Below are 24,878 nucleotides of genomic sequence, written 5' to 3' on the forward strand. Positions count from 1 at the left end.
AAGAGGGAGCCTGGGAAAGTTTGTTGTCACTGTGTGCCTTCCAGCACACAGCTCTGCCAGCTCTGAATGAACCCTGACCACTTCTCCTGAACGGGGTATTCTTCTAGGAGTTGAAATTTCTCTCTCTCTTTTTTAAAAAAATTAATTAATTAATTTATGGCTGCGTTGGGTCTTTGTTGCTGCATGCGGGCTTTCTCTAGTTGCGGCGAGTGGGGGCTACTCTTCATTGTGGTGTACGGGCTTCTCATTGCGGTGGCTTCTCTTGTTGCGGAGCACGGGCTCTAGGCACGTGGGCTTCAGTAGTTGTGGCACGTGGGCTCAGTAGCTGTGGCTCACGAGCTCCAAAGCACAGGCTCAGTAGTTGTGGTGCAAGGGCTTCGTTGCTCCGCAGCACGTGGGATCTTCCTGGACCAGGGCTTGTACCCGTGTCCCATGCATTGGCAGGCAGATTCTTAACCACTGCGCCACCAGGTAAGTCCTAGGAGTTGAAATTTCTGAAGGAGAAAAGCCATGGCTATTCCAATCGAGGCTGAAATTCAAAAATGACAAAAAAAATTATATTATATATATATATATATATATATATATATATATATATATATATATATATATATATATTTTGCGGTACGCGGGCCTCTCACTGCTGTGGCCTCTCCCATTGCAGAGCACAGGCTCCGGACGCGCAGGCTCAGCGGCCATGGCTCACGAGCCCAGCCGCTCCGCGGCATGTGGGATCTTCCCAGACCGGGGCACGAACCCGTGTCCCCTGCATCGGCAGGCGTACTCTCAACCACTGCGCCACCAGGGAAGCCCTGTTTTATTTTTTTATTTTAAAGTTTTTTTTTTTTTCCTGATGTGGACCATTTTAAAAGTCTTTGTTACAATATTGCTTCTGTTTTATGTTTTTTTGGCCTCAAGGCATGTGGGATCTTAGCTCCCCGACCAGGCATCAAACCCGCACCCCCTGCATTGGAAGGCGAAGTGTTAACAACTGGACCGTTAGGGAAGTCCCTGACAAAATATTTGAAAACAATCAGTAATAAAATTAAAACTCTTGGTTGGCTATTGGGTAACTTCATAATTCAAGGCCGTGATGGTTTAATTTCACATAGGTCTCCATCTTCCCTCCCTCCCCCCTCAACCAATGATTTGACAGATGCTTAGTGTTTGTCATTTCCTCTTTTTAATTTTTGTGTTCCTGTTGAAATGAACTTTAGTATATGCCCAGCTTTTCAAACTACCAGGCAATGTGGTCTGTGGTGGGTGTTGGAAATCACAAGGCCAACCGCTGTTGGAGGCTATTATCGTTGTTGGGGGATTTCTATGAAGTAACTGTACTGAGTAAGTTTACATTTTTAGCTGATTTTTCCTAGGGTGTCATAGTCTGTAGTGCTTCTGGCTGGCAGCACCAGGAGGTAGGCTGTTTTGAAATATTCCTTTAAGTGAGATAATTTTGTATAGTCCTTATTTTTTAAATAATTTAATTCAGTTGGCTGCACTGCGCGGCTTGCGGGATCTTAGTTCCCTGACCAGAGATCCAACCCAGGCCCACTGCAGTGGAAGTGCAGAGTCCCAACCACGGGACCGCCAGGGAATTCCCGACAGAGTCCTTAGCTGCAGGCTGAGATTTTTTTCTCAGGTTTAGTTTTAGTTCCACCATATCTCTCTTTGATGAACACTGCCCAAACGTACATTAATAGTATTAGAGCACCTGAAAGAGTATAAATCAAGAGTTTATAACTATTTTTTCAGATCCACAAAAAGCAGTTATAATCTCTCTCCTATTCATAAATTAATGACAAAGCTATAATAACCTAATAAGATTAACAGGTGCTAAATAGAAATACATCTTGGAGCAGAGCCGCTGCCTTGACGACGTGCTGGGATGGCTGCGAGGTCCCCGCTGCTCGTGGCTCGGTGGCCCCAGGAGGGGGATTTGGGGGGACGTTCCTAGCAGCTGTCGAAACCATTTGTTTCGGGGCTCCTCCCTGTTTGTCCCCTGCTCGGCACTGGCTGCCAATGTACGCTTTTCCTTGGTGGAACGGAAAGATGCCTCCAAACGAGCTGACGAGCTCCAAGACCGAGTCCACCGGTGTGCGCCCGGCAAACTACTTTTTTGAGCATGAAGTGCTATTTGGGCATTTTGCCAGTTGGTTCTGACATGTGTCTGACATTGAGGACCGTTTGTGTTGGGAAGTGCACTTAGAGGAAGCTAGCTTGATGAAATAACTGTTTTCAGAATTCTGACCCTGAGAGAACAAAAATATGCCTAGGAGAAAGCTTGAAGTTAACTCTTACCATGTCCTGAAAATACAAAGCCCACTTTGCCTGAGACTTCAGCCTTGGGTTAATTAGTGGAACTTCAGAAGATGTTTGGGTTTATTAAACACGTATCTTGTACCACATTAAAGAGAAATTATGCTATGAGAAAGATGTTAAGTTTTTAGAGGTTATGGAATATGTTCATAAGTTTGCCAGTCAGTAAATGCTGGTATAACAGTTCAATTACTTGTTTCTTTATTTTGTTAAGGCTTTTAAGGGTTAAAAATTGTAATATGTAATTAAAGCTACTAAAAATGATAAGGGAAGCATTTCACTGTGTAAAGCAAGTAAGATATGTGTCGTCGGCAAGGGAAGGTATAAAGAATGGAGTTGGGGCTTCCCCGGTGGTGCAGTGGTTGAGAGTCTGCCTGCCGATGCAGGGGACACAGGTTCATGCCCCGGTCCGGGAGGATCCCACATGCCGTGGAGCGGCTGGGCCCATGAGCCATGGCCGCTGAGCCTGTGCGTCCAGAGCCTGTGCTCTGCAACGGGAGAGGCTACAACAGTGAGAGACCCACGTACCGCAAAAAAAAAAAAAAAAAAAAAAGAATGGAGTTTTTTTTTTTTTTTAATTTATTTATTTTACTTATTTTTATTTTTGGCTGCATTGTGTCTTTCTTACTGTGCATGGGCTTTCTCTAGTTGCCGCGAGCGGGGGCTACTCTTGGTTGCGGTGTGCGGGCTTCTCATTGTGGTGGTTTCTCTTGTTGCAGAGCACGGGCTCTAGGTACACGGGCTTCAGTAGTTGTGGCACACGGGCTCAGTAGTTGTGGCTCGTGGGCTCTAGAGCACAGGCTCAGTAGTTGTGGCGTACGGGCTTAGTTGCTCCGCGGCATGTGGGATCTTCCCAGACCAGGGCTTGAACCTGTGTCCCCTGCATTGGCAGGCGGATTCTTAGCCACTGCGCCACCAAGGAAGCCCAAGAATGGAGATATTTTTGTTGAGGAAAAATGATGGTAATAATTTTGTCCTAGAGCTGTTTGTTTCTGGATGGGGCAAACTAAGGGACAAATCATATGGATATAAAAAGTGATAAAACGTTTGTGAAAAAAGGAAACTTTGAGAAAAGAATTTTGTACATTGTCAGGAGCGATTAAGATTAGATTGGATTTAATTAGCTAAATAAACTTTGTTACTAATAATAAGCTAAAAAAAAATACATCTTATCTCCTATCTATACTCTTGTATTGATTAAAAGTCTTCTATGAATAGAAAGCTATAACTGCCTATCTTCAAGTTTGTCTGTGTTACATAAATGTTGATCAGTTTTGGGCAATCTGTCCATAGCTGCCTGTCTTTGCTGAGTGGTCTTCACAAATCTGAGCAGATTGATGATGGCAGCAGGTGTCACTCCAGGTATACGACTGGCAGCCCCAATCTAGGAATTAAAAACCACGAGAGAAACATAAATAAGCTATGTCAATTATAAGCAAATCTATTTTCCTCCTGCTAACAATCTGTATGTTACAGTTTATGAAATATTTTTAAAACTATTATCTTAATGTATCTTCAAAATAACTCAGAAAGTAGATAAAAGAAATGTGGTTATTATTAATATCTTCATTTTACAAACGGGAAACTGAGGCTCACAGACATTAAAATGAGTTGTCCAAGATCTTGTAACTAACAGATGTTAGAGTACCTAACCTTTTCTCTTCATTAAACTAATCTAACGTCACTAGCAGTGTGTTGGGCAGCACTCTATAATTAATCTCAGTAATATTTCTGTGGTATATTTTTACAGTGAAATGTATGAATTATTCACTCCAAGTGGTATAAAGACCTCATATCAGTTCAGGTCTGTTTTGCCACCAAATGAGTCTGTAGCAGGCATTTGTCAGAGCTTTTTGTATTTTAGAATTTTGGATAAGAGGTGAACTCCAATGACCAGTTCTGTGCAATCCAATTTTCTGTGATAATGTAAATTTTCTATAACATTTGCACAGTAAAAATGCACTGTCCAATATGGTAGCCAATAGCCTACTGTAGCTACTGAGCACTTGAAATGTGGCTAGTATGACTGAAGAGTTGAATTTTTAATTTAATTTTAATTAATGTCAATGGTCGCATTTGGCTAACAGCTATCATACTGGGCAGTGCAGCCCGTGAGTATCCACAGAAACATAACCCAATATGAATAGGATACAGTTATAAAACTTAGAGCCTCTTTGCCCACTTTCCACAATGACTTTTACTAAGAACACCATGTTAAGTTCATGAACACCATGAAATCACTCCTCCCTTTAAAAACTATTTTTTTAAAAATTTTTTGCAGACTATGGTTTTGTTAAGTGCCCCTTTATTTTTATGAACCATTACCAAAACCAAAACAAACACAACCCACTTCCCATTAAACTATGATACATCATCAATTTTTAAGATACAACCCAGTTTCAGAGATGTTAAAGTGTGTCTCAGAATCAATAAATACAGCCTACCAGTCTAAATATTTGTTATTACAAGTCCCAATATTATATACTATAAAGTTTTTACCAGATGTTTACAGCTGGGTGCACGTGCACTCAGGCAAATGCAAAACACACATAGACACACACACGCACACAAACAGGAGCATGGGGTGGGGGGCCTCTTTGGCCCCCTTATTCCTCCTAGTGGCTCCCAACACACCACTATGGAATCCCTAGGGCAGGGATCCAAGTAGTGATTTGAAAACTACTGATATATATTCTATTTTAACCTAAAGTAGTTTCTTTTAAGTCATGCATATATACAAGTTTGCACTGACAGTTTAGCGCAAGGTTGGGACTAGAGGATAATTATAATCAACCCAATTCTTGACTTCCAGTTACTTATTTAGACTAAGCTTTTTCATCTCATAAAAACATACTGACATCTGTCATACAAAGAGAATATGAAAATAAGAGATTAAGCTTTTTATGATGAAATAAAAATTAGTTATGTGGCCACTGTAAATCCAGGTTTTAAAAATTAGAGCTCTGGCTCTTTATAAACCGTTCCTATCCACTGCCTGTTTTCTTACCGTCTGTGGGCGGCTGAAATGTAGCTTCTCTCGAACTTCATGGGACAAAGACACATCCCTGAGAGTCAAATAATCTAGGTCTTTTGGCAGTTGGAGAGCTTCATCTCGCTGAACTTCCTTTATTTCTTGTTGCTGATGGAACAATACTGATTCATATGTGGCTGGTGAACAAAATTAATTATGATATGCAGATTACATTAACAACTTACATTTTTAGTTTTTTACAATTTACAGAGAGCTTTTGCATACATGATCTCAGTACCATGAGACAGGTGGGGAAGGTGTTCCCTTTCACAGATGAGCACATTGAGGCTAAAATAAAGAGAGGGAGTATCTTGTGTATTAACTACAACATTCTGTATGGTAGTTTATTCCATGTCCTTTTCATTTCAAAAATCTAGAAAATTAAAAGTAAAAAAAGAAATTGCTTTCCTTCTCAGTACAAATTTTGGTGGAACGTTTCCTTCAATAGGCCGTAGGTTTGAATTTTAAGTCCTAAAGATGTTTCTCCAAGGGCTTCCCTGGTGGCGCAGTGGTTAAGAATCCGCCTGCCAATGCAGGGGACACGGGTTTGAGCACTGGTCCGGGAAGATCCCACATGTCGTGGAGCAACTAAGCCCGTGAGCCACAACTACTGAGCCTGCGCTCTAGAGCCCGCGAGCCACAACTACTGAAGCCCATGCGCCTATAGCCCGTGCTCCGCAACAAGAGGAGCCACCGCAATGAGAAGCCCGCGCACCGCAACTAAGAGTAGCCCCCACTCGCCACAACTAGAGAAAGCCCGCACGCAGCAGCAAAGACCCAACACAGCCATAAATAAATAAATAAATATTTTTTAAAAAGATGTTTCTCCAAGAAGATGGTTTTCTAAATTATGTCCATATAAAGCTATAATTTAAAAAAGTAGATCTTCTTAGGTGATAACCTAATTTAAATAATTTAACTAAGGTGTTATTCAGAAGTCAGGAAGATAATTCAGCAATTATTTTGTAATTAAAGCATTCTGTTCTTAGAAAAGTAAATCCAAAACCTGTTTTAAAACCTAAATTGAGGTGGTCATTCTGTCCTGTTTAAGAAAGCAAGTCTTCCCTAAAGGTTCTGGCAGTATCTGCTTCCATCACTCGACTGGCAGCCAGAAAATCTCAGCTCTGAGCCTGGCTCTGCCAGTAAACTACCCTCTAACTATGGACACATCATTATCCTTCTAGGCCTCAGCTGCTTTATCTAGAAATGTTAAGGGATGACCCGGAGGACTTATGATGGTCTTTATGACAACAAAGCATAGTTGTGAGGTGCACAGGCCTCATAGTCAGACATGCTAGGTTCAAATCCCAGCTCTGCCACTCACCAACTGTGTGCTGCTGGGCAAGTTATCACTTACTTATCTCTAAAATTAAGACATAATGCTAATAGCTATCCTTCATAGGACACTTTCAAGTATCAAATGAAATAATGCATGTGATTAATACAATATATAACAAATTAGTACAACAAATTGGAATGAAATTTTATGACTCATGCATAGACTCTTTATAGGATCACAGAATATAAATGAAGAGGTAATGTATATGTTAAAGATATATTTAATCTTTCAAATAATGTATACAGCAAAACATTAGAAATAACTATAAAAAAGAATCTGAAACTAATTTCTGCCTCACAGTTTCTTGAAGAAACTTGTCTAGTGGAGGATCCAGGCAGTGATTTGAAAACCACTGATATGTGTTACTTTTTAACTTAGTGTAGTTTCTTTTAAGCCATGGATAGAAATTAGAGTCTTTATATATGCCAGAGTCTTTAAAGAACAAGGCAAAACAGTAGCTACTCCGTGGCTGAAGTCAGGGTTTCCTATAAACAAGTTAAAGATAATTATTCTGGATGATTTATTGGACAAAACAAAACTGCAAACCAAGTTTAAAGTATAACAGCTAGATGCTAACAGCCTAAATGTTCAATAAAGTAATTTTTACTCAATAGAAAGGTCATGGTGTTGAGATAAAAGGTTAACAATATTTCTTACACATTAGCAAATGACTAGGGTCTGGTCATTTGGAAGAATGATAGGTAGCACTTGGGTCATCCTATATATGCAGCCAAAGTATAGCAAGGTGACCTCTCTGGAACTGAAAGAAAATTATCACTGCTAGAAGGAATGCAGCATTCTTACCACCTTCGCTGGTCCCCAAGGAGCTTAAAGTCCTTTCCTGTTTGAACAATCCATCATTATCCTGCTTTTCCTACCCTTCTCCCCCATCTCTTCTGTTCCCTGCCTTTTTCTCCACATAATTTTCCACTGGAGGAAAAAAATCTATCACAATGCAGAAGCTAACGTTATTCTCAGTATTTGTTTATCTTTGAAATTTTTTTAAATAAAGAAAAACTTTAAAAGAATTCAGTGCAACTCCAAAAGTCACATGTGACCTTGATGGTCAATATACTGACGAAGAGTATGAGAGCACACCAAATGTTATAATAATGTACAAGGGCAGACTGTGGATTTCTTTGCCTGATACAAAGTAAGTATTTGTTAATGGAAGAGTATTTCAATATATTGTCAAAGCCAAAGATAGCATTATTTTTCTCATTATTAGAACATTAAAATGGGGAAAATGTAGGGACTACCCTGGTGGTCCAGTGGGTAAGACACTGCACTCCCAATGCTGGGGGCCTGGGTTCAATCCCTGGTTGGGGAACTAGATCTCGCATGCATGCCGCAACTTAGAGTTCGCATGCTGCAACTAAAGAATTCCACATGCTGCAACTAGAGATCCCGCATGCCACAACTAAGACCTGGTGCAGCCAAAATAAGTGAATTAATAATAAATTAATTAATAAATATAAAAAAATAATAAAGATTACTTTCTTACAACAGGCAAGTTTACAAGTCTGGAACACACCTTGATCATGTTCGCATTAGATCTTATAATTTAGCAGCAGGGTGGAGGAGGGAAAAAAAAATCTAAAGAAAAAGGGTGGGGGGAATGTTAAAAAAAAAGTTCAAAAGAAAAAAAAAAGGGGGGTTTTGTTGATTTTTTTAAAGAAGAGCTCTACAGTAGCACTTCCCAAACATGAAATATACACACAAATCATGTAGGGATCTTGTTAAAAAGCAGATGCTCACTCAGTGGGTCTGGGGTGGAGCCTGAGATTTTGCATCCCTAGCATGCCCCCACATGTTGCAATGCTATCTGGGAACACCACTCTGAGTGGTTAGAGCCTAAGATGATGCTGGTCCTATGGTAATAATGGCTCCTCTTGACAGAGAGCTCTTTGTGGATCTGCCATCCATTCACAATTTGCACGAAAGGGAAGGAGAACATACAGACGTCCTAAGTAAAAAAATATTTTCTACCTTCTATTTTCAGTCTTTCGGCTAGTTCTCTACATTTGGTGTACTTCCTCAAGGGCTCTGGAACAGCCTTGGCCAACAACTCTATGTCAACTTCCTCATACTTCAGAACATCAAGAGCTCTACAAATACATAAAAGTTTCATTAACACAGGGGTCCATATTATATCAAGCAGATTAAGAACAAGATACCCTGAAAATAATACAAATCTCAGAATAAATAATATCAATATATTTCTAATTCTTCCCAAGTACAGTGAGCAAACGCAGCAGCAACTGCAACACAGTAGGACCTCAAGAAGATTAGCATGTGATTCTCCTCAACTCCCTTCCTTTATCATGAGGGATAAGTTGCTGGTAGCACTGCAATAATCTACTTGTCCTCCCTTTCTTGTAAGGACAGAATATCCTCTGATAACAAGGGTTTGATTGAACTCCATAAGAATTTACATCTAAGTCACATTAAGCCCACGTCCTGTGAGTGTGTTTGCACGTGTGCTCAGAACCAGCTGAAGATCTCCTGGCTTGCTCTCCAAGACTGCAAAATATCCGCAGTTTCCTTCTCATTTTGTTTGGTTCTCACAAGGCCTCACTGATCTGTACAGTTTCCCTTAACTTTATTTTTGTTTATGTTGATCTTTCCCTCTTTTAATAGATTGCTTTTTTGATCAACTCTGTCCACCCAAAACCAATTAAACCAATTAATTATCTAAGCAACAGAAAGTCAGCTCTGCCCATCCTGGGGTCCCAAGTTCTTCCAGGCCTCCCAGATGCCTTCTTTACAGCTCATCCTATCACCAGGGTCATGCGTCACCACCCTCTACAGATGCCTGACTCATCTCTTCCTCAGACGGCCTAGGAAAGGCTAGACACCCTCTCTCCACAAGAAGCTGTCGACTTTGTTGTGCTCCACGAGATGAATTATGTCAACTAATTTCAGAGGCCTCATCAGATAAGCTAGAATGAAACCAAATAACCCTAAACTCCAAAAGGAAAGGGGTTGTCCTTTCAGAAATGATAGAACATGCTGGAACACACCTCCTAACGACTAACCAAAAAAATAGCTACCATGGAATCTTGCAGGATAGTGACCTCAAAGAAAAGCCTGTGACCATTTAACTTCTAAAAAGGTTTTAAATAATTTGTTTATAAGGCTTGGAGCTGTTTGCAGGCCCAAACTTCAAGACTAGCTTTGAATGAAGCCTAAGCCTCAGAGTGCAGAGGTCTGGCCCAGAAGGACAAGCTAGCACACTTCCACAGAACACAAGAGACGGCTTCTGCGCTACCTGGCAGGTCAATGCGTTTCCCTGTAATCATGACAGGAGATGTGTGTGCACATGCACCTGTGGATCTCTTCTGTCAAAATGCCAGCTCGAAGTCCAGTTCAACTTCTCAGGCCGGCACAGAGCCCACCACGTGTGCCGTAGACGCAACTCATGTCCTTTGCCCAAGTTTCTATCTTTTTAGCTTTACATATCTAGGAACTGATAAAGTGGGTTCTTTTAGGGAGGCTGAACCCTAGACTATAAATATTCTGCTGAAATCAAATGAGGCCCGGTCACTGTCACCGCTTCCTTCTGAAATGAAAGACACCTGAATAAACAAGGAAAGCATTTGGCCAAATTACTGTTTTTTAAAAAAATCACCTTAACAAAATGGCTACTCATGGGATTAGTTAGGTAAAAACATAAAACTGACAGCCTCCTTTTTCATATTTTTATTCATCAATTCGCATTTTAAACTGTGTTGAAAAAAATCACTTCCCATGCTCTCACTATGACCTCAATCCACGTTAGTCACATTGAATGTAAATTCTAATTATACAAAATTTGAAATAGTGCAATATTTGATCTAAACAAAGCATAATGTTATAAATTCTTTTGCAAAGTTTGAAATAATGTGAACCCTCTTAAATTTACACAAACAGCTGGACAACTGAGCGAATTATAAAACTATGTTTATACTACTACCGTCTCCCGGTACCACTTAGCTGGTAAACAAATACATCCAGCACCCTTATTTGTGAACCAGGCTGTCTTTCCTGTGAATGAGATCCCCTGGTTTGGGTGACTACTATACAGGTTATTTATTACTTACTGTTACTATAACTAAAAACCTGCTTACTATCCTCTAACCATGGTGCCAGTGCTTTGGGAAATTCCCGTGAAAATGAAAATCTGGGAACAGAAATTGTAAACGATAAAACGCTGTGATGACATGAAAGCCAAACAAAGACATGCTATGTTTGGCTGTTAGTTAAGGGGAGAGCACTTGGAAAGATTAGAGATAATAAAAAGTAGCATTAAAATGGGTATACCTTTAAGTCCACAGAATCCCTCACAAGGAAAGCAAGGGTTGGAAATAAAGGAAAACTATAAAGGAAAAACATACTGGAGACACAGTTGCAAGATCAAGGCAGCATGTGTGCTTCTAAGATACGATGATGGTAGATTTATGCCTTCTGAGCATCCCACACCCCCGACTAGCTTACATTTTTTAAATGGGAAAAAGCAATGGTGAAAGATGCAGATTTTGAATTATGCAAGGTTTTTAGGAACATACCTCTGAAGCAAAAAAGCTCTATATTAATGCCCTTTAGACGAGTCCATATAACCAGAATGGTAAAAACAAGGACAAAACCCTAAAATGTAGCAAGGGACTCTTCAATTAAGCCCAAAGAATTTATAACACTATGCTTAATCAAAGTTTCCCTGCTATACCTCACAGGCAAAATGAGACCACTCCAATTGCTCCCTGCCTAAAAAAGAAAGCAGATCACTCTATTTCTTGGTTTGTACCCCCTAAATCTTAGGCAAGCCAGAAGAACTCAGTGGGAGCCACAGAGAAATTAAATAAAAAATGAAAATAATTTAGAATCGTATATATTGTCATTAATGAATAAAGAGATAAGTTACATCTAAAGGATCCTGAAAAGAAGCAAATGTAATCGCTGCATTCATTTAAAACGTGCAGGTAGGGAATTTATAGGTACTATCTCTCTGAAATGATTTCATTTTTCTTTAAAAAGTAAGAAAGGTGCTTCCCTGGTGGCGCAGTGGTTGAGAGTCCGCCTGCCGATGCAGGGGACGCGGGTTCGTGCCCCGGTCCGGGAAGATCCCACATGCCGCGTAGCAGCTGGGTCCGTGAGCCACGGCCGCTGAGCCTGTGCTCCGCAACGGGAGAGGCCACAACACTGAGAGGCCCGCGTACCGCAAAAAAAAAAAAAAAAAAAAAGTAAGAAAGGTCTACATTAAAAATGCATACCTGAGAGGTAGACTTTTACCAATACTTATAGAAGCCTCTGGGATTAAGTTTTTCCATTTAGAACTTGGAAACTCAATGGATTTTAGCACAGAAATGCCTTCTTCTAAAGAAGACTTCATCCAAGTAGCTCTTTCATATCGTTGTTGGGACACACAACCAGCTTCCTTGTACCCTAGAAGAGGGAGGGAGAGACTATAATGAAAGAGGTCTTAAAGGAGAGGAAATCTGGTTGCAAGACTCAGTGAAGAGTTACCTCGGAACGTGAGCCTGCTGTCGGCGTTATCAGGACGCAGTGACAAGCGGAACTCAGCTCGGCTGGTAAACATGCGGTATGGTTCGTTGGTACCCAGCGTGGTGAGGTCATCAATCAAGACTCCTATGTAGCCTTCTGTTCGGCTAATGACAAAAGGAGGCTTGTGTCTGACCCGAAGACTTGCATTGATTCCAGCTATCACACCCTACAAGAGGACTGAAATGTTTAAAAGGCCATTATGAACTGAACAAAGAGCTATCCTATTCAGATACTACCTGGAAGAAATGGCTCAGGAAGTGAGAAAGCAGGCCCTGCCCAGCAGGGATAGAACAAAGACAGAAAATGTGGTCCATATTCAGAAACAGAATCTGGGTAATGTACCAGTTTAGAATGCTATGATTCATTGTTTTAAAAAATATCTAATATTCCTAATAAACCTAGGTGGGCTAATCTTTTTTTAAAAAATCCACTTGTAAGACTTCTTTTAGCCTTTCCCTACTTACAAGTAACAATGACATAACTTTCTGCTTAAAAAGGAATAATAGGGCTTCCCTGGTGGCGCAGTGGTTAAGAATGCACCTGCCGATGCAGGGGACACGGGTTCGTGCCCCGGTCCGGGAAGATCCCACGTGCTGCGGAGCGGCTGGGCCCGTGAGCCATGGCCGCTGAGCCTGCGCATCCGGAGCCTGTGCTCCGCAGCGGGAGAGGCCACAACAGTGAGAGGCCCGCGTACCGCAAAAAAAAAAAAAAAAAAGGAATAATAATAGGGTAATTTTCAATAAAGTTAGTTTAAAAGAACTAAATTTTCTTTTTTTTAAATTTCAGAAGCAATATAATAAATCTAATCAAAATACGCTATTGGATCTAGGAGCTCAGAAAAGAGTAATAAAGGCACAGTGGTTTTAAAATCCTGTTGTATACTCTGAAACAGAATAAATCTTCTATTGTAGTTCTGAGTTGTATCTAAGCTCTATACAGCTATCATAACAGACGTCAAGAGGAGGAACACCAGTTAAATAGTCCTTTTCTGTTCAGTAACACCTGAACAACCTCTTACTTGAGCTGCAGCTTCCTCATAACCAGTAGTGCCATTTATCTGTCCAGCAAAGAAGAGCCGCTGCACCAAATGGGTCTCGAGAGAAGGAGTGATCTGACGGGGGTCCAAGTAATCGTACTGAACACCATAGCCTGGCCAAAGAATAAATGGTAAAAAATAATAAAAACAGTGCTGGATTTGCCTCAAGGTAGAGATGCAAAGATTATCATTAAATGCTGTTTAAAAACGAAGACTATTTTAAATGCATAGATGTTGGGCTTTGTGTTCTGAGGCTCTAAGCAATCATGACTGTGGCTAAGATCTCCTCACCATCTGCTAAGCAGTGCTGAGCTCAGACTGAAGGGCAGCTGGCATTCTCTTTACCTGGCTGAATCATTTTAGCTTTCTCCAAGCCTCTGATGCATGTGATCATTTTCTCTTGTAATTCAGCTGGCAGTGTCACAGATAACCCTTGCGGGTAGATGAGGTCAGAATCCAATCCTTCAGGTTCCAACCAAACCTGATGCAGACGGTTTGGAAAACGCAAAACCTTTGATTCAATGGAGGGACAGTATCTAGAAAAAGACATTGAAATTTAAAAATTTAATGAAACAAACAAAAGAGGGTTGACATTGTTCCTTACAGTAATTGAGCACTGATACTTTGTCCTTACCGGGGTCCTTTTGTAGTTTCCTTAACATGACAGTTAAGGTGAAGGTTCTCAAGGACAATCTCATCCACTTGAGGGTTGGTGTGAGTCAAGTAACATGGCAGCTGATCTTCTGGCTAAAACACAGGAACTAGTTACAACATTGTTTTGCCTCTCTATTAGTTTGCCTATTATTCAAATAAATGCCACACATGATATGCACTTACTTTTATAGATATTAAATCTATGCATAATGCCAAATGCTAATGGTGAAGTATGCTTGTTAAAAACAACCCAAAAGATGAACCTAAATTTACGCAAGCCTCCAGATCAACAGTTTACGGGAAATACAGAGGATGCAGGAACATGTTTAAGGCACCAGAGGGTTGAAATCAGACAAATCTAGAATGTAGGAAACTTCAGAAAAGAAATGACTCGGTTTCTTCCACATATAAGTGTAAAAAAAAAAGGGGAACTATTATAAGACATATTATCCAAAGTCCAAAGTCATGTATGGACCTCATTTGGTTCTTCGTTCAAATAAAACAACTGTAAAAAAAAACATTTTAAATAAACATTTAAAAACAACTATAAAAACTAGGGAAAGTTGAGCACTGAATATCAGATGATGTTAAAAAATTATGTTCTGCTATGTGTGATAATAGTACTGTGTCGATTTTTAGAAAGTCCTTATTTGTTAAAGACATGTACCAAAGTGTATCTGAGTGAAATGATGTGATGTCTGGGATTGTTGCTTTAAAACTAAGCAAGAACAAAGTATTGAGGAAGGTGAACCAGGAATGTCAAAACAGGGAATTCCTTAGTGGTCCAGTGGTTAGGACTCCACACTGCCGCTGCAGGAGGCACGGGTTCAATCCCCGGTCAGGGAACTGAGATGCCACAAGCTGTGTGGCGTGGCCAAAAATAAAATATAAAACTAAAAAACAAAAAGTTTGGGCTTCCCTGGTGGCGCAGTGGTTGAGAGTCTGCCTGCCGATGCAGGGGACACGGGTTTGTGCCCTGGTCCGGGAAGATCCCACATGCCGCGGAGCAGCTAGGCTAGGCCTGTGAGCCATGGCCGCTGAGCCTGCGCGTCCGGAGCCTGTGCTCCGCAACGGGAGAGGCCACAACAGTGAGAGGCCCACGTAATGCAAAAACAAAAACAAACAAACAAAAAAAAGTTTAAAAATATACACACTAGGAAAGTATCATCATGATTTACATTTTACCCAAGTGAAAATATAAAAGTCACTTGCTCAAAATAACAACACTTGGAGCCACTCATCAGGGTAACACTCACCAGAAACTAGGACCATCAAATATTAGCCCTTAATTCTAAACACACAATATAGTTTTTTGTGTTTTAAATTCAAAGGATAGGTAGAAGTTGCCTGTATCTTCAAAAGTATCAGTGCCATTAAAGACTGAGGAACTGGGACTTCCCTGGCGGCGCAGTGGTTAAGAATCCGCCTGCCAGTGCAAGGGGACATGGGTTCAAGCCCTGTTCCGGGAAGATCCCACATGCCACGGAGCAACTAAGTCCATGCACCACTATTGAACCTGCGCTCTAGAGCCCGCGAGCCACAACTACTGAAGCCTGCATGCCAAGAGCCCGTGCTCCACAAGAGAAGCCACCACAATGTGAAGCCCGTGCACTGCAACGAAGAGTAGCCCTTGCCGCAACTAAAGAAAACCTGTGTGCAGCAACGAAGACCCAACGCAGACAAAAATAAATGAATAAATAAATTTATTTAAAAAAAAAAAGACTGAGGAACTGTTGCAGATTAAAGAGAAATGAAATTAAATGCAATATGTGATCCTAGATTGGAAAAAAAAAATGTTGGGACAAAAAAGTATTGGAACAATCAACAAAATCTATGGATTTTGTATTAGATAACAGCACTGTGTCAATGTTAAATTCCCCAAATTTCATCACTGCATTGAGGTTATAAAAGAGGATGTCTATAAAAAAAAAAAAGAGGATGTCTTTGAGCTTAGTTGAGATGCAGACTGAAGTATTTCGAGGTAAAGGGTCAAAATCTCTGTAACTTTTAAATGTTTCTGGAAAAGAAAAAAGAGTAAAAATAAATGGGGGGGGGCTCCCCTGGTGGCGCAGTGGTTAAGAATCCGCCTGCCAATGCAGGGGACAGGGTTCAAGCCCTGGTCCAGGAAGATCCCACATGCCGCGGAGCAACTCAGCCCGTGCGCCACAACTACTGAGCTCGCGCACCCTAGAGCCCGTGCTCTGCAACGAGAAGCCACCGCAATGAGAAACCCGCACACCTCAACAAAGAGTAGCCCCCGCTCGCCGCAACTAGAGAAAGCCCGTGCGCAGCAACAAAGACCCAACGCAACCAAAAATAAATAAATTTAAAATAAATAAATGTGTATATTACTGTTTTATACATTAAATATATACATGTATCTATTCTCTATATATGGAGAGAGGGCAAAATATTAACAATGGGTGAATTTCAATGGTTTATAGGAGTTTCACAGTCTTACAACTTTTCTGAAACTATTTCAAAAAGTTTAAATAGGCAAAGTTATCAAAGTAATGAAATTTAAGAATTTATGGGGAAATACCCAAGTAGCCAAATCAGCTAATCCTTTTAAAGATCCCTTTTTTGCACACTAATAGTGAAGAAAAGTGAATTGCTACCAAAAAAAAAAAAGAGAAAAAAATGCTTAGTCTATATCCTCTGTTTAAAGCCAGATTTTCATAAATGATCTCACCTTGATCCACACTGTCTCATTGATAAAGCTGAACGGTATGGATGGATTATCTGGTGTCTGCTTGTTTAGAATGCTGAAATTAATGGATTCTTTGGCGATCCGGGGCGGAGTCCCAGTCTTCAATCTTCCCACCACAAACCCCAACTTCTCCAGAGTCTGAGCCAACCCTATGGAAGGCTGATCCCCTAAACGTCCTGCTGGATGCATCTCCAATCCAATTACAATCATGCCTCTCAGAAACGTCCCAGTAGTTAGAACCACACTCTCCGCATACACTGTACTTCCATCCACTAAAGGATAGGAAACAAAATAAAACTCAGGTTCTAATTGTTACCATGGATCAAATTGGAACGTGACTATTTTGTAGTAAAACTACGGAAAAATTTGGTCTTTAGAAACTTGAAAAAGATTTTAAATCAGTAAGAAGCCTATATGTTATCAATCTCAAGAATCCAAGGAAGCTGGGATGGAGTGCATAATGTATTCTCACCGGCACACATGCTCCTAAAACCTTGTCAGCACTGAATAGTCTCAGGTAATTTTCCTTTTTTTTTTTTACAAGCTGTTAATGAAAATAAGCCTTATTACATCGAGTAATAAATAAAAAGATGCAAACAGTTCCATCTTCTTCCAGATGTTTGGATCAACTTACAGGAAAGGCAGAACTGAAATCTACATACAGTCTCAGAAAAAATTTCGGGATCCTTGTTAGGTTTGGTTTGGGAGGTGGCTCTTTCTTCTGTATTTATAACTTGTGCTTTTTTTTGGTACGCGGGCCTCTCACTGTTGTGGCCTCTCCGGTTGCAGAGCACAGGCTCCGGATGTGCAGGCTCAGCGGCCATGGCTCACGGGCCCAGCCGCTCCGCGGCATGTGGGATCTTCCCAGACCGGGGCACGAACCCGCGTCCCCTAGCATCGGCAGGCGGACTCTCAACCACTGCGCCACCAGGGAAGCCTTCAGGTTCAGTCTTTTGACAAGACCATTTAGGTGGTTCTGGGTTCTAAAACTGGGTTTTAAAATTGACTTCAAAGCACTAATAGTCATGCAAATGCTTAAGCAAAAAAGAAATTACATTAAGCAGAATCTATAGTGTATGGGAAACGAAGGGACCAGCTACTAGTTAAGTGTGCTGTCAAGTCCGCACTACAAAAAAAAACCCCTTCAAGTTGTATCAGCTTACGAAAAGGAACAAAGAACAATGCGGGTAACATAAATGTATTCAAAAGAGGAGAGTGAGACACTGGTATCTTGGAGGCAAACTAGTCTGCTGTAAGGTAATTTTTACGTGCCTCTTTTGAATCAATGCTTTGAAAAACAACAACACCTGGGTAGTTCCTCACTATTTAAAATGTAACTCCCCATTGGGCTTCCCTGGTGGCGCAGTGGTTGAGAGTCCGCCTGCTGATGCAGGGGACACGGGTTCGGGACACGGGTTCGTGCCCCGGTCCGGGAAGATCCCACATGCCGCGGAAAGGCTGGGCCCGGGGCCATGGCCGCTGGGCCTGTGCGTCCGGAGCCTGTGCTCTGCAACGGGAGAGGCCACAGCAGTGAGCGGCCCGCGTACCGCAAAAAAAAAAAAAAAAGTTAAAATGTAACTCCCCATCAACCACAAAATCTTTCCTCAATCTTTCAGGCTGTAGATTCGGAGCCTGGTGAACCACGGGAGGGGCGGGGGGGAGGAGAAACAAAACTGTTGCCATTTTGAAAACAAAGTTTCATCCTAACAGGGGAGATGAACTACTGTAACTTCTCCTCTCCGAAGAAGACAGAAAACCTTCCAGGCTCATGAGGCAGCTAGGACCCGGCCTTCCGTTCCGTTTCTGCCAAGCACTCCCGCACCAACCCTCGTGCGTGGATGATGCCGCGTTTCAGGCTCTCCATCGCGCTCCAGCTGCCCGCGGAGAGGAGTCTGACCTCTCTCCCCAGCTCTGCAATGATGGCCAGCAGCTCCGCGTATTTGCTCTGGGGCACCTGGCTCTTCCCAGTTTCCTGGGCATAGCCCAGAGATGGCGGCCCGTAGTCACTCAGCAGCTGGCGGTACTGGGAAGACGTCGCCATACTGGTGGAGGGCGGGTGGATGCTCCCAGAGGCGCTGAGGGAGGCGGCGGGCATGTGCGCGGTCAAGTTCGGGCTGTGAGACATGCCCCCCGAGCGGCGGGGCGCGGCGGGGCGCAGCGGAGCCCGGCCCCGGCGTCCGCGCACCCGCCCAGCTCCCGCGCACTTTTTGTTGTTCTCAGTTAATTTTTTAAATTAATTAATTTTAGACTTCTGGTTAAATATGACAGACCACCTCACATGATTTCTTCTTCCTCTTTAAACTCCAAGAAAATGAAATAAAGGGGCAAAAAAGATATAAAACCACAGGACAAGTAATGGGAAAGAATTTGTCAAAAGATGAGAAACTTCAAAATATTTTCAGAAGATAGAAAGTGGTTGCAGTGGGGAGGGAGTTTGGGATTAACATATTCACACTACATATAAACTAGATAATCAACAAGGACCTACTGTATAGTATAGCACATGGAACTCTACTCAATATTCTGTAATAACCTACAGGGGAAAAGAATCTGAAAAAGAAATGGATATATGTATATGTATAACTGAATCACTTTGCTGTACTCCTAAAACTAACACAATATCGTAAATCAACTATACTCCAATATAAAATTAAATTTTAAAAAAGTGGTTGGAAGAGTGATAACTGATTTAGCAGAGGGGAGAAGGCCTTAACTCAAGAACCTCAAGAGAACATACTGATGACAATGAAGCAACTTGCCGTGCCAAGGCTCAGAAACTGGAGGACTGAATATAAGAACTGTAGGAATGAAGCTAGGGGGCTGAAAATGAGAGAAAAGAGTTGAAATCTGCATATGAAGGTTTGCCTGCAGACAGATCTACCTTACACTAATCAAACAATATAATCATCAAATCTGGAGGGGAAAGGACGCAGGGGAGAGAAAGGGAAATGAAAATAAAACTAGTAACTGTTCAACAGAGGGAAGTCAGTAAACACTGACAGAAGAAAGAGAAGATTAAGTATATTATACAAAATCATAGTTACTAAGGTAATATACAGGACAAAAACATGAACTTTTAAGAAAGAAACATAGCTCCCTAAAGCAAAGAAAACCAAACACAGATTAAGTGGTTGAAAAAAAAAAAAAAGGACAGAATAGTGTGTACAATATGCTACTGCTATGTGTGTTGGGGGGAAATATAAACACACACACAGAAAGATCACACAAGAGACGAGCAATACTCCCGAGGAAGGAAACTGGCTGCCTGGGGCACAAGATGAGAGTCCACCTTTTCATTCTACCTTCTTTCATCTCCTTTAAACCGTTTACCATTATATGTATTCCCCATTCAAAAAAAAACTAATAAACGTATAATAAAAATTAATTTTAAAATAGGGAAAATAAGTTAATCTCTGTATTTTAAATGACTGAGATTCTTCAGCACAGCCCCTCCTACCATTTTGTTCCTAGAATGCTAGCAGGCGCCAACAGTCCAGTCCCCTGGCAGAAGATGGATTCTTTGCCTGAGGACTAAGAGACACAGATGTTTGGGAGTTCCCAACAAAAAGGCCAGTTCAATCCCTAATCACCATGACTATACGGTTGCCCAAGCAATAAAATTAACTGTGCACACACAAATCTTCCCATCACTGTTTAAGTGGTTAAGTCTGTAGAGGGAGATAATAGAGAGAAATTGTTTTTACATACAAATTTAAATTCTATTTGATTTTTGTAAAAATTACGTGCATGTGTTATTTTAATTTAAAAATCAATATAAAACTCAAATAAAAAACATATAATAATCCTGTAAAATATAAATTAAAAATATTTAAAGTCAGAAATAAGAAATACCAGGAGGAAAATACACAATTATGCAGGTTACAGAGTCCCAAAATAAGATGGTACAGAATGTGAGCTTCGTTGTCAAAATGAAAGGAGAAGTATGATTTTTTTATACAGTTTTCCTCATGTATGAACAGAAAACACAGTTTCCTAGAATTAGCAAAACATCTCCATACTCTGCTCAAAATCAATTTCTCACATGGAGTTTGATACTATTATTATCATCTGTAGGCAGTACATACCCAAAACAACACCACTGACGCGATATTTCCCAGTGTGCTCAGGCTCTGGTTCTGTAAGAATGAGATCTTCTACCGCTCCCTCCTGAACAGTAAGCAGCGGTGTATTTAGGATTTCTTTCTGTCAAAACAGAAAGCAAGCTGAAACATAACAGTTAAACAATCACTACAATCTTTCCCGGTTTCATGCCCTGTTCTTACCTGCATGTTCTGTTTATAAAGTTTCCTATCAATTTGAGCTCTCAGACCCCAAACAGCTGGTCCCTTGCGCCGGTTTAATACTTTGTAATGTACACCAGACTGGTCACAGATTCGAGAACACAGGCCATCCAAGGCATCAACTTCTCTCATTAAATGCCCCTTTCCAATGCCACCAAAGGAAGGATTACAGGACATCTGACCTAAAGAGAACAGACATAAACAAAATAAATATATTAGTATCCTGCATATAGTGAGTCTTGATAAAATAAAAGAACTTGAAGCAAACACTAAAAATGCTGGAGTTCCAACAGGATGCAAGAGTTATTCAGGGTGGGACTTCCTGGTGGCACAGTGGTTAAGAATCCCCCTGCATTCGAGCCCTGGTCTGGGAGGATCCCACATGCCGCAGAGCAACTAAGTCCGTGCACCACAACTACTGAGCCTGCGCTCTAGGGCCTGCAAGGCACAACTACTGAAGCCCACGCGCCTAGAGCCCATGCTCTGCAACAAGAGAAGCCACCAAAATGAGAAGCCCGCGCACCGCAACGAAGGGTATCCCCCGCTCTCTGCAACTGAAGAAGGCCTGCACGCAGCAACAAAGACCCAACACAGCCAAAAATAAATAAAATTTTAAAAAGAGAAAAAGTTATGCAGGGCATCCTGGAAGACAAACCATTGCTGAAAGTTTCTTTTGAATCTTTCCCTTGTACACATTCATTACGTTGCCTTTTCTTCTTCCTTTTCAATGTGACCTTGAAATTCTTACCTCATGAAACCTTCCTAAATCAAGCATAATTTTAAGAAGTCCCTTTGCACTGGTTCACAGTTATAATCAAGTATGTCTTCCATAAATGCCATCTGCTGTTTTCTTTATGCTTATTTTGCAGAAATAATTAAATTATAAGCTTCCTGAAAGTAGAATTCACATTTTATACCTTCTCCTTAAATCCCCCAAGTCTTATGGGAGGTACAGAGTGGGAAAGCTATGTCAACAATCTGCTGATCCGCTGTGGCCAGCTACAAGCCCTCCAAAAGTTTTCATGGTCTCCAGAGGGAGGCTGAATCGTGCTGTGATTAGGAGCATGGGTTAGGAGTGAGCAAGAGATCTGGCTGAGTTCCTAGATTTACCACTTATAAGCTCCAAGTGATCTCGGCAAGTTATCTAATATTCTGCACCTCAGCGTCCCTACTCTAAAAACAGGGATGACAGCTGCAGTAGATTATTTCCCTCCTTCCTTTGACACAGAATCACTATTTACTTAGGTAAACACTATTCCCTATGAGGCATTGTTTGGGGAGTATGACCTAAATTCAGTTTAGGGGTAAACCTTTATTGATCTAAAGTAATCATGGTAATCCTACTTGCCAGTGTCTGATTTAGTGTCAGAAGACTTTTCTCTTTTGTCGTGAATGCCAAAAAATAGTTTGTCGAAAAGCATTATTTTCCAGGTTAGTATAAAAGATTTTGTCTCTGACTTCATTATTTGCAGATGATATGACTGAATTGAAAGAGGACAATTCCTGCATTCTGTATTCTTACGGAAGTTCAACTTTCTCAGCCAAAGCTATCTTTCTGAGGACAGAAATACTTGATACTCTACTACATCCAATTACCTTAAAAAAATGAGACTTTGATTTTAAGCTAGAACTGTCATTTATTAAGCTCATCTATTAATATAAGAGTTATTAAAATATCTCTGAAATCTATTTATTTAAAAAGAAACTTTAGGTCATATTATATTGGTATAAATACAATGGGTATTTTTATAGGATATTAATGACTACCTAATGAATATGGGTTTTGATGGGAATTCCTTTATCCTTGACAGAACTACATTACTTGTACTATTTAATGATCATCTTAGTTCAATACTTTTTTGTTCATTAGATTTTTTAAATTGTTATTCCTGGTTTTTACTCGGGTAATCATACAGCCTCGCTCCAAAAGAATCGCTGTTAACAGTGCATATTTCTCCACAGTTACGAGCTGAATGGTTGTTTTAAAAAGTATTTCACTACACAAAGCACAGTTAACATTTCAGTTACTATTCACTCTTAAGCAAAATGCAAGAGGAAAGACATAGGCATGCATAATTTACAGGATAATGTCCTAGCTAGTACCTAAGATGATGCTAGAGAGGAGTCTTGTTTAAATTATGGCCGTCCAACCACAGCCTGTAAGTGCAAAAAACCACTGTCGGGTCGTCCTAAGCACAAAACTGGGGAATAAACATTCAGTAGGAATACAGAATGCAATAAAAAAGTACCCTCGTTCTTCAAAAGGGCTTCACAAAATCTCGAGAAAAACACAATGGTCATTTAATAAACGGGTACTAATAATATTAATTCACTTTAAAAAAAATAAATTTATTTATTTATATATTTTTATTTTTGGCTGCCTTGGGTCTTGGTTGCTGCGCGTGGACGGGCTTTCTCTAGTTGCGGTGCGCGGGCTTCTCACCGCGGTGGCTTCTCTCGTTGCGGAGCACGGGCTCTAGGCGCGGGGGCTTCAGTAGTTGTGGCTCACGGGCTCCAGAGCGCAGGCTCAGTGGCACTTGGGCTCAGTAGTTGTGGCTCACGGGCTTAGTTGCTCCGCGGCATGTGGGATCTTCCCAGACCAGGGATCCAACAGTGTCCCCTGCGTGGGCAGGCAGATTTTTAACCACGGCGCCACCAGGGAAGTCCTAATTCACTCTTTAACCAAAGCAACAAGCTAGTAAAGGGCAAATGGCAACAATGAAATAAGGCATCAGCCAGTGTTCCTACAGTTTGCCCTTTTCTCAAGGCACCCCCTCTCACCAACCCCCAGGCCCCCGCACCCTCCCCACTAATTACTTTTCGGCAGCATCACAATCCACGGTCCACAGAATGGCCCCTAGTCTTAGAGCTCTGGCCCGGGCCCGCTTGATCTGCGAAGCACAAATCAGGCTACAACCACAGTCGGCAGGATTCTCACCAGCCTTAAGGGAAGGAAAAGGTTGCCCACATCCCAGGCACTGGGAGGGGGCGGAGGAGGACACTGGCTTCTTGCGTCCTAGGCAAGCCCCACACCGCGCTACTCACCGATGGTGTCCACTCGGTGCGTGAGCAGCAGAGTCCGGGAGCCGCACCGAGCGGCGGCGGCAGCGGCTTCGGTCCCCGCATGTCCTCCGCCGATGACTACCACGTCGAAGTGCGGAGTCCAGGGCGCCGCGCTGTCACCGCTGAACCGGGAAGACGGATGGTGCTGTTTGGTGAGTGAAGCCGCGACCCAGCGACCACAGCCTCGGAAGGAGAACATGTTTGGAGAAAGGCCGAGTCTTTAACTCTGAGCCTGACACGAGCGAGGTGGCAACATTCAGATGAACGTCTTCAGGGAGCAGCCATCTTGTTCTGATGTCACAGCGTAGCGCGTCTACGTCCAGCGTCGCCGCTGATTGGCAATTTGGCGAAACTTTACTGATGAAACAAGACCCGGCAGCTGTGCAGGTGGCCAGCGAGGTGTGTGCCTCCTTTCTTGGTTGGCGCACGCTGTTTGATTCCATATGGTTCTGGATTGGGGGGACTCCTACTCCGTCATCTTTTGTCCTTTTCAGCGAATTGCTGCCCTGATCACCAGGTGGCCACCTACAAACAAGAATTTGAATGACTGCTTTATCAGATTCTTTGAACTTTCTGGTGCGGCTATCACCTTGACTTCTGTTTATGAAGACTAGAGTCTGAGTAGGAATCGATTTCAAAGGCCTTCAAATGTATTTGTGGATGAAAGATTCATGATGGCTAATTAGGTGAATGGAAGGGTTGAAGGTTAAATGTCCAGCCTTCTGCACTTGGTATTTTTAAAACCTTCTGTATGGTTAGGCCGCTGGAGGTAGCTGTTCTCTTGCTCTCTATACATCCCCTGCTTAACCGGTTCCTGCCTCACCTACACCCGACTCGCATGACTGACCTTCCTACATACTTGCCCCAGGCCCTAGCTAGTGATAGCT

General features: G+C 41.7%; 1 protein-coding gene and 1 pseudogene across 1 annotated transcript; both read right to left on the bottom strand.

Moving 5' to 3' along the window:
- Nucleotides 1–2,928: 2,928 nt before the first annotated feature.
- Nucleotides 2,929–24,271, bottom strand: MTO1 (mitochondrial tRNA translation optimization 1). Its single transcript, XM_060030356.1, has 12 exons — nt 23,974–24,271; nt 20,911–21,110; nt 20,713–20,830; nt 16,610–16,899; nt 13,898–14,010; nt 13,609–13,799; nt 13,246–13,376; nt 12,189–12,393; nt 11,936–12,107; nt 8,676–8,794; nt 5,324–5,484; nt 2,929–3,700 (listed from the first exon to the last, which is right to left on the bottom strand). Exons 1-12 carry the CDS (start codon nt 24,188–24,190, stop codon nt 3,539–3,541), a joined length of 2,079 nt encoding a protein of 692 aa, XP_059886339.1. The 5' UTR covers nt 24,191–24,271; the 3' UTR covers nt 2,929–3,538.
- On the bottom strand, nt 18,265–19,442 carry LOC132437388 (cyclin-dependent kinase 2-associated protein 1 pseudogene; annotated as a pseudogene).
- Nucleotides 24,272–24,878: the final 607 nt, after the last annotated feature.

The sequence above is a fragment of the Delphinus delphis genome, chromosome 14 (assembly GCF_949987515.2).
Source record: "Delphinus delphis chromosome 14, mDelDel1.2, whole genome shotgun sequence".
NCBI lineage: Eukaryota > Metazoa > Chordata > Mammalia > Artiodactyla > Delphinidae > Delphinus > Delphinus delphis.

What these genes read in the sequence shown, in the direction of transcription:
- MTO1 (XM_060030356.1), bottom strand. Translation starts at nt 24,190, where the DNA reads ATGTTCTCCTTCCGAGGCTGTGGTCGCTGGGTCGCGGCTTCACTCACC. An exon ending in GCACCGAGTGGACACCATCG is followed by an intron (nt 21,111 to 23,973) that starts GTGAGTAGCGCG and finishes TGTTCTCTTTAG; the next exon opens with GTCAGATGTCCTGTAATCCT. An exon ending in GAAACTACAAAAGGACCCCG is followed by an intron (nt 13,800 to 13,897) that starts GTAAGGACAAAG and finishes GTCTTTTTCTAG; the next exon opens with ATACTGTCCCTCCATTGAAT.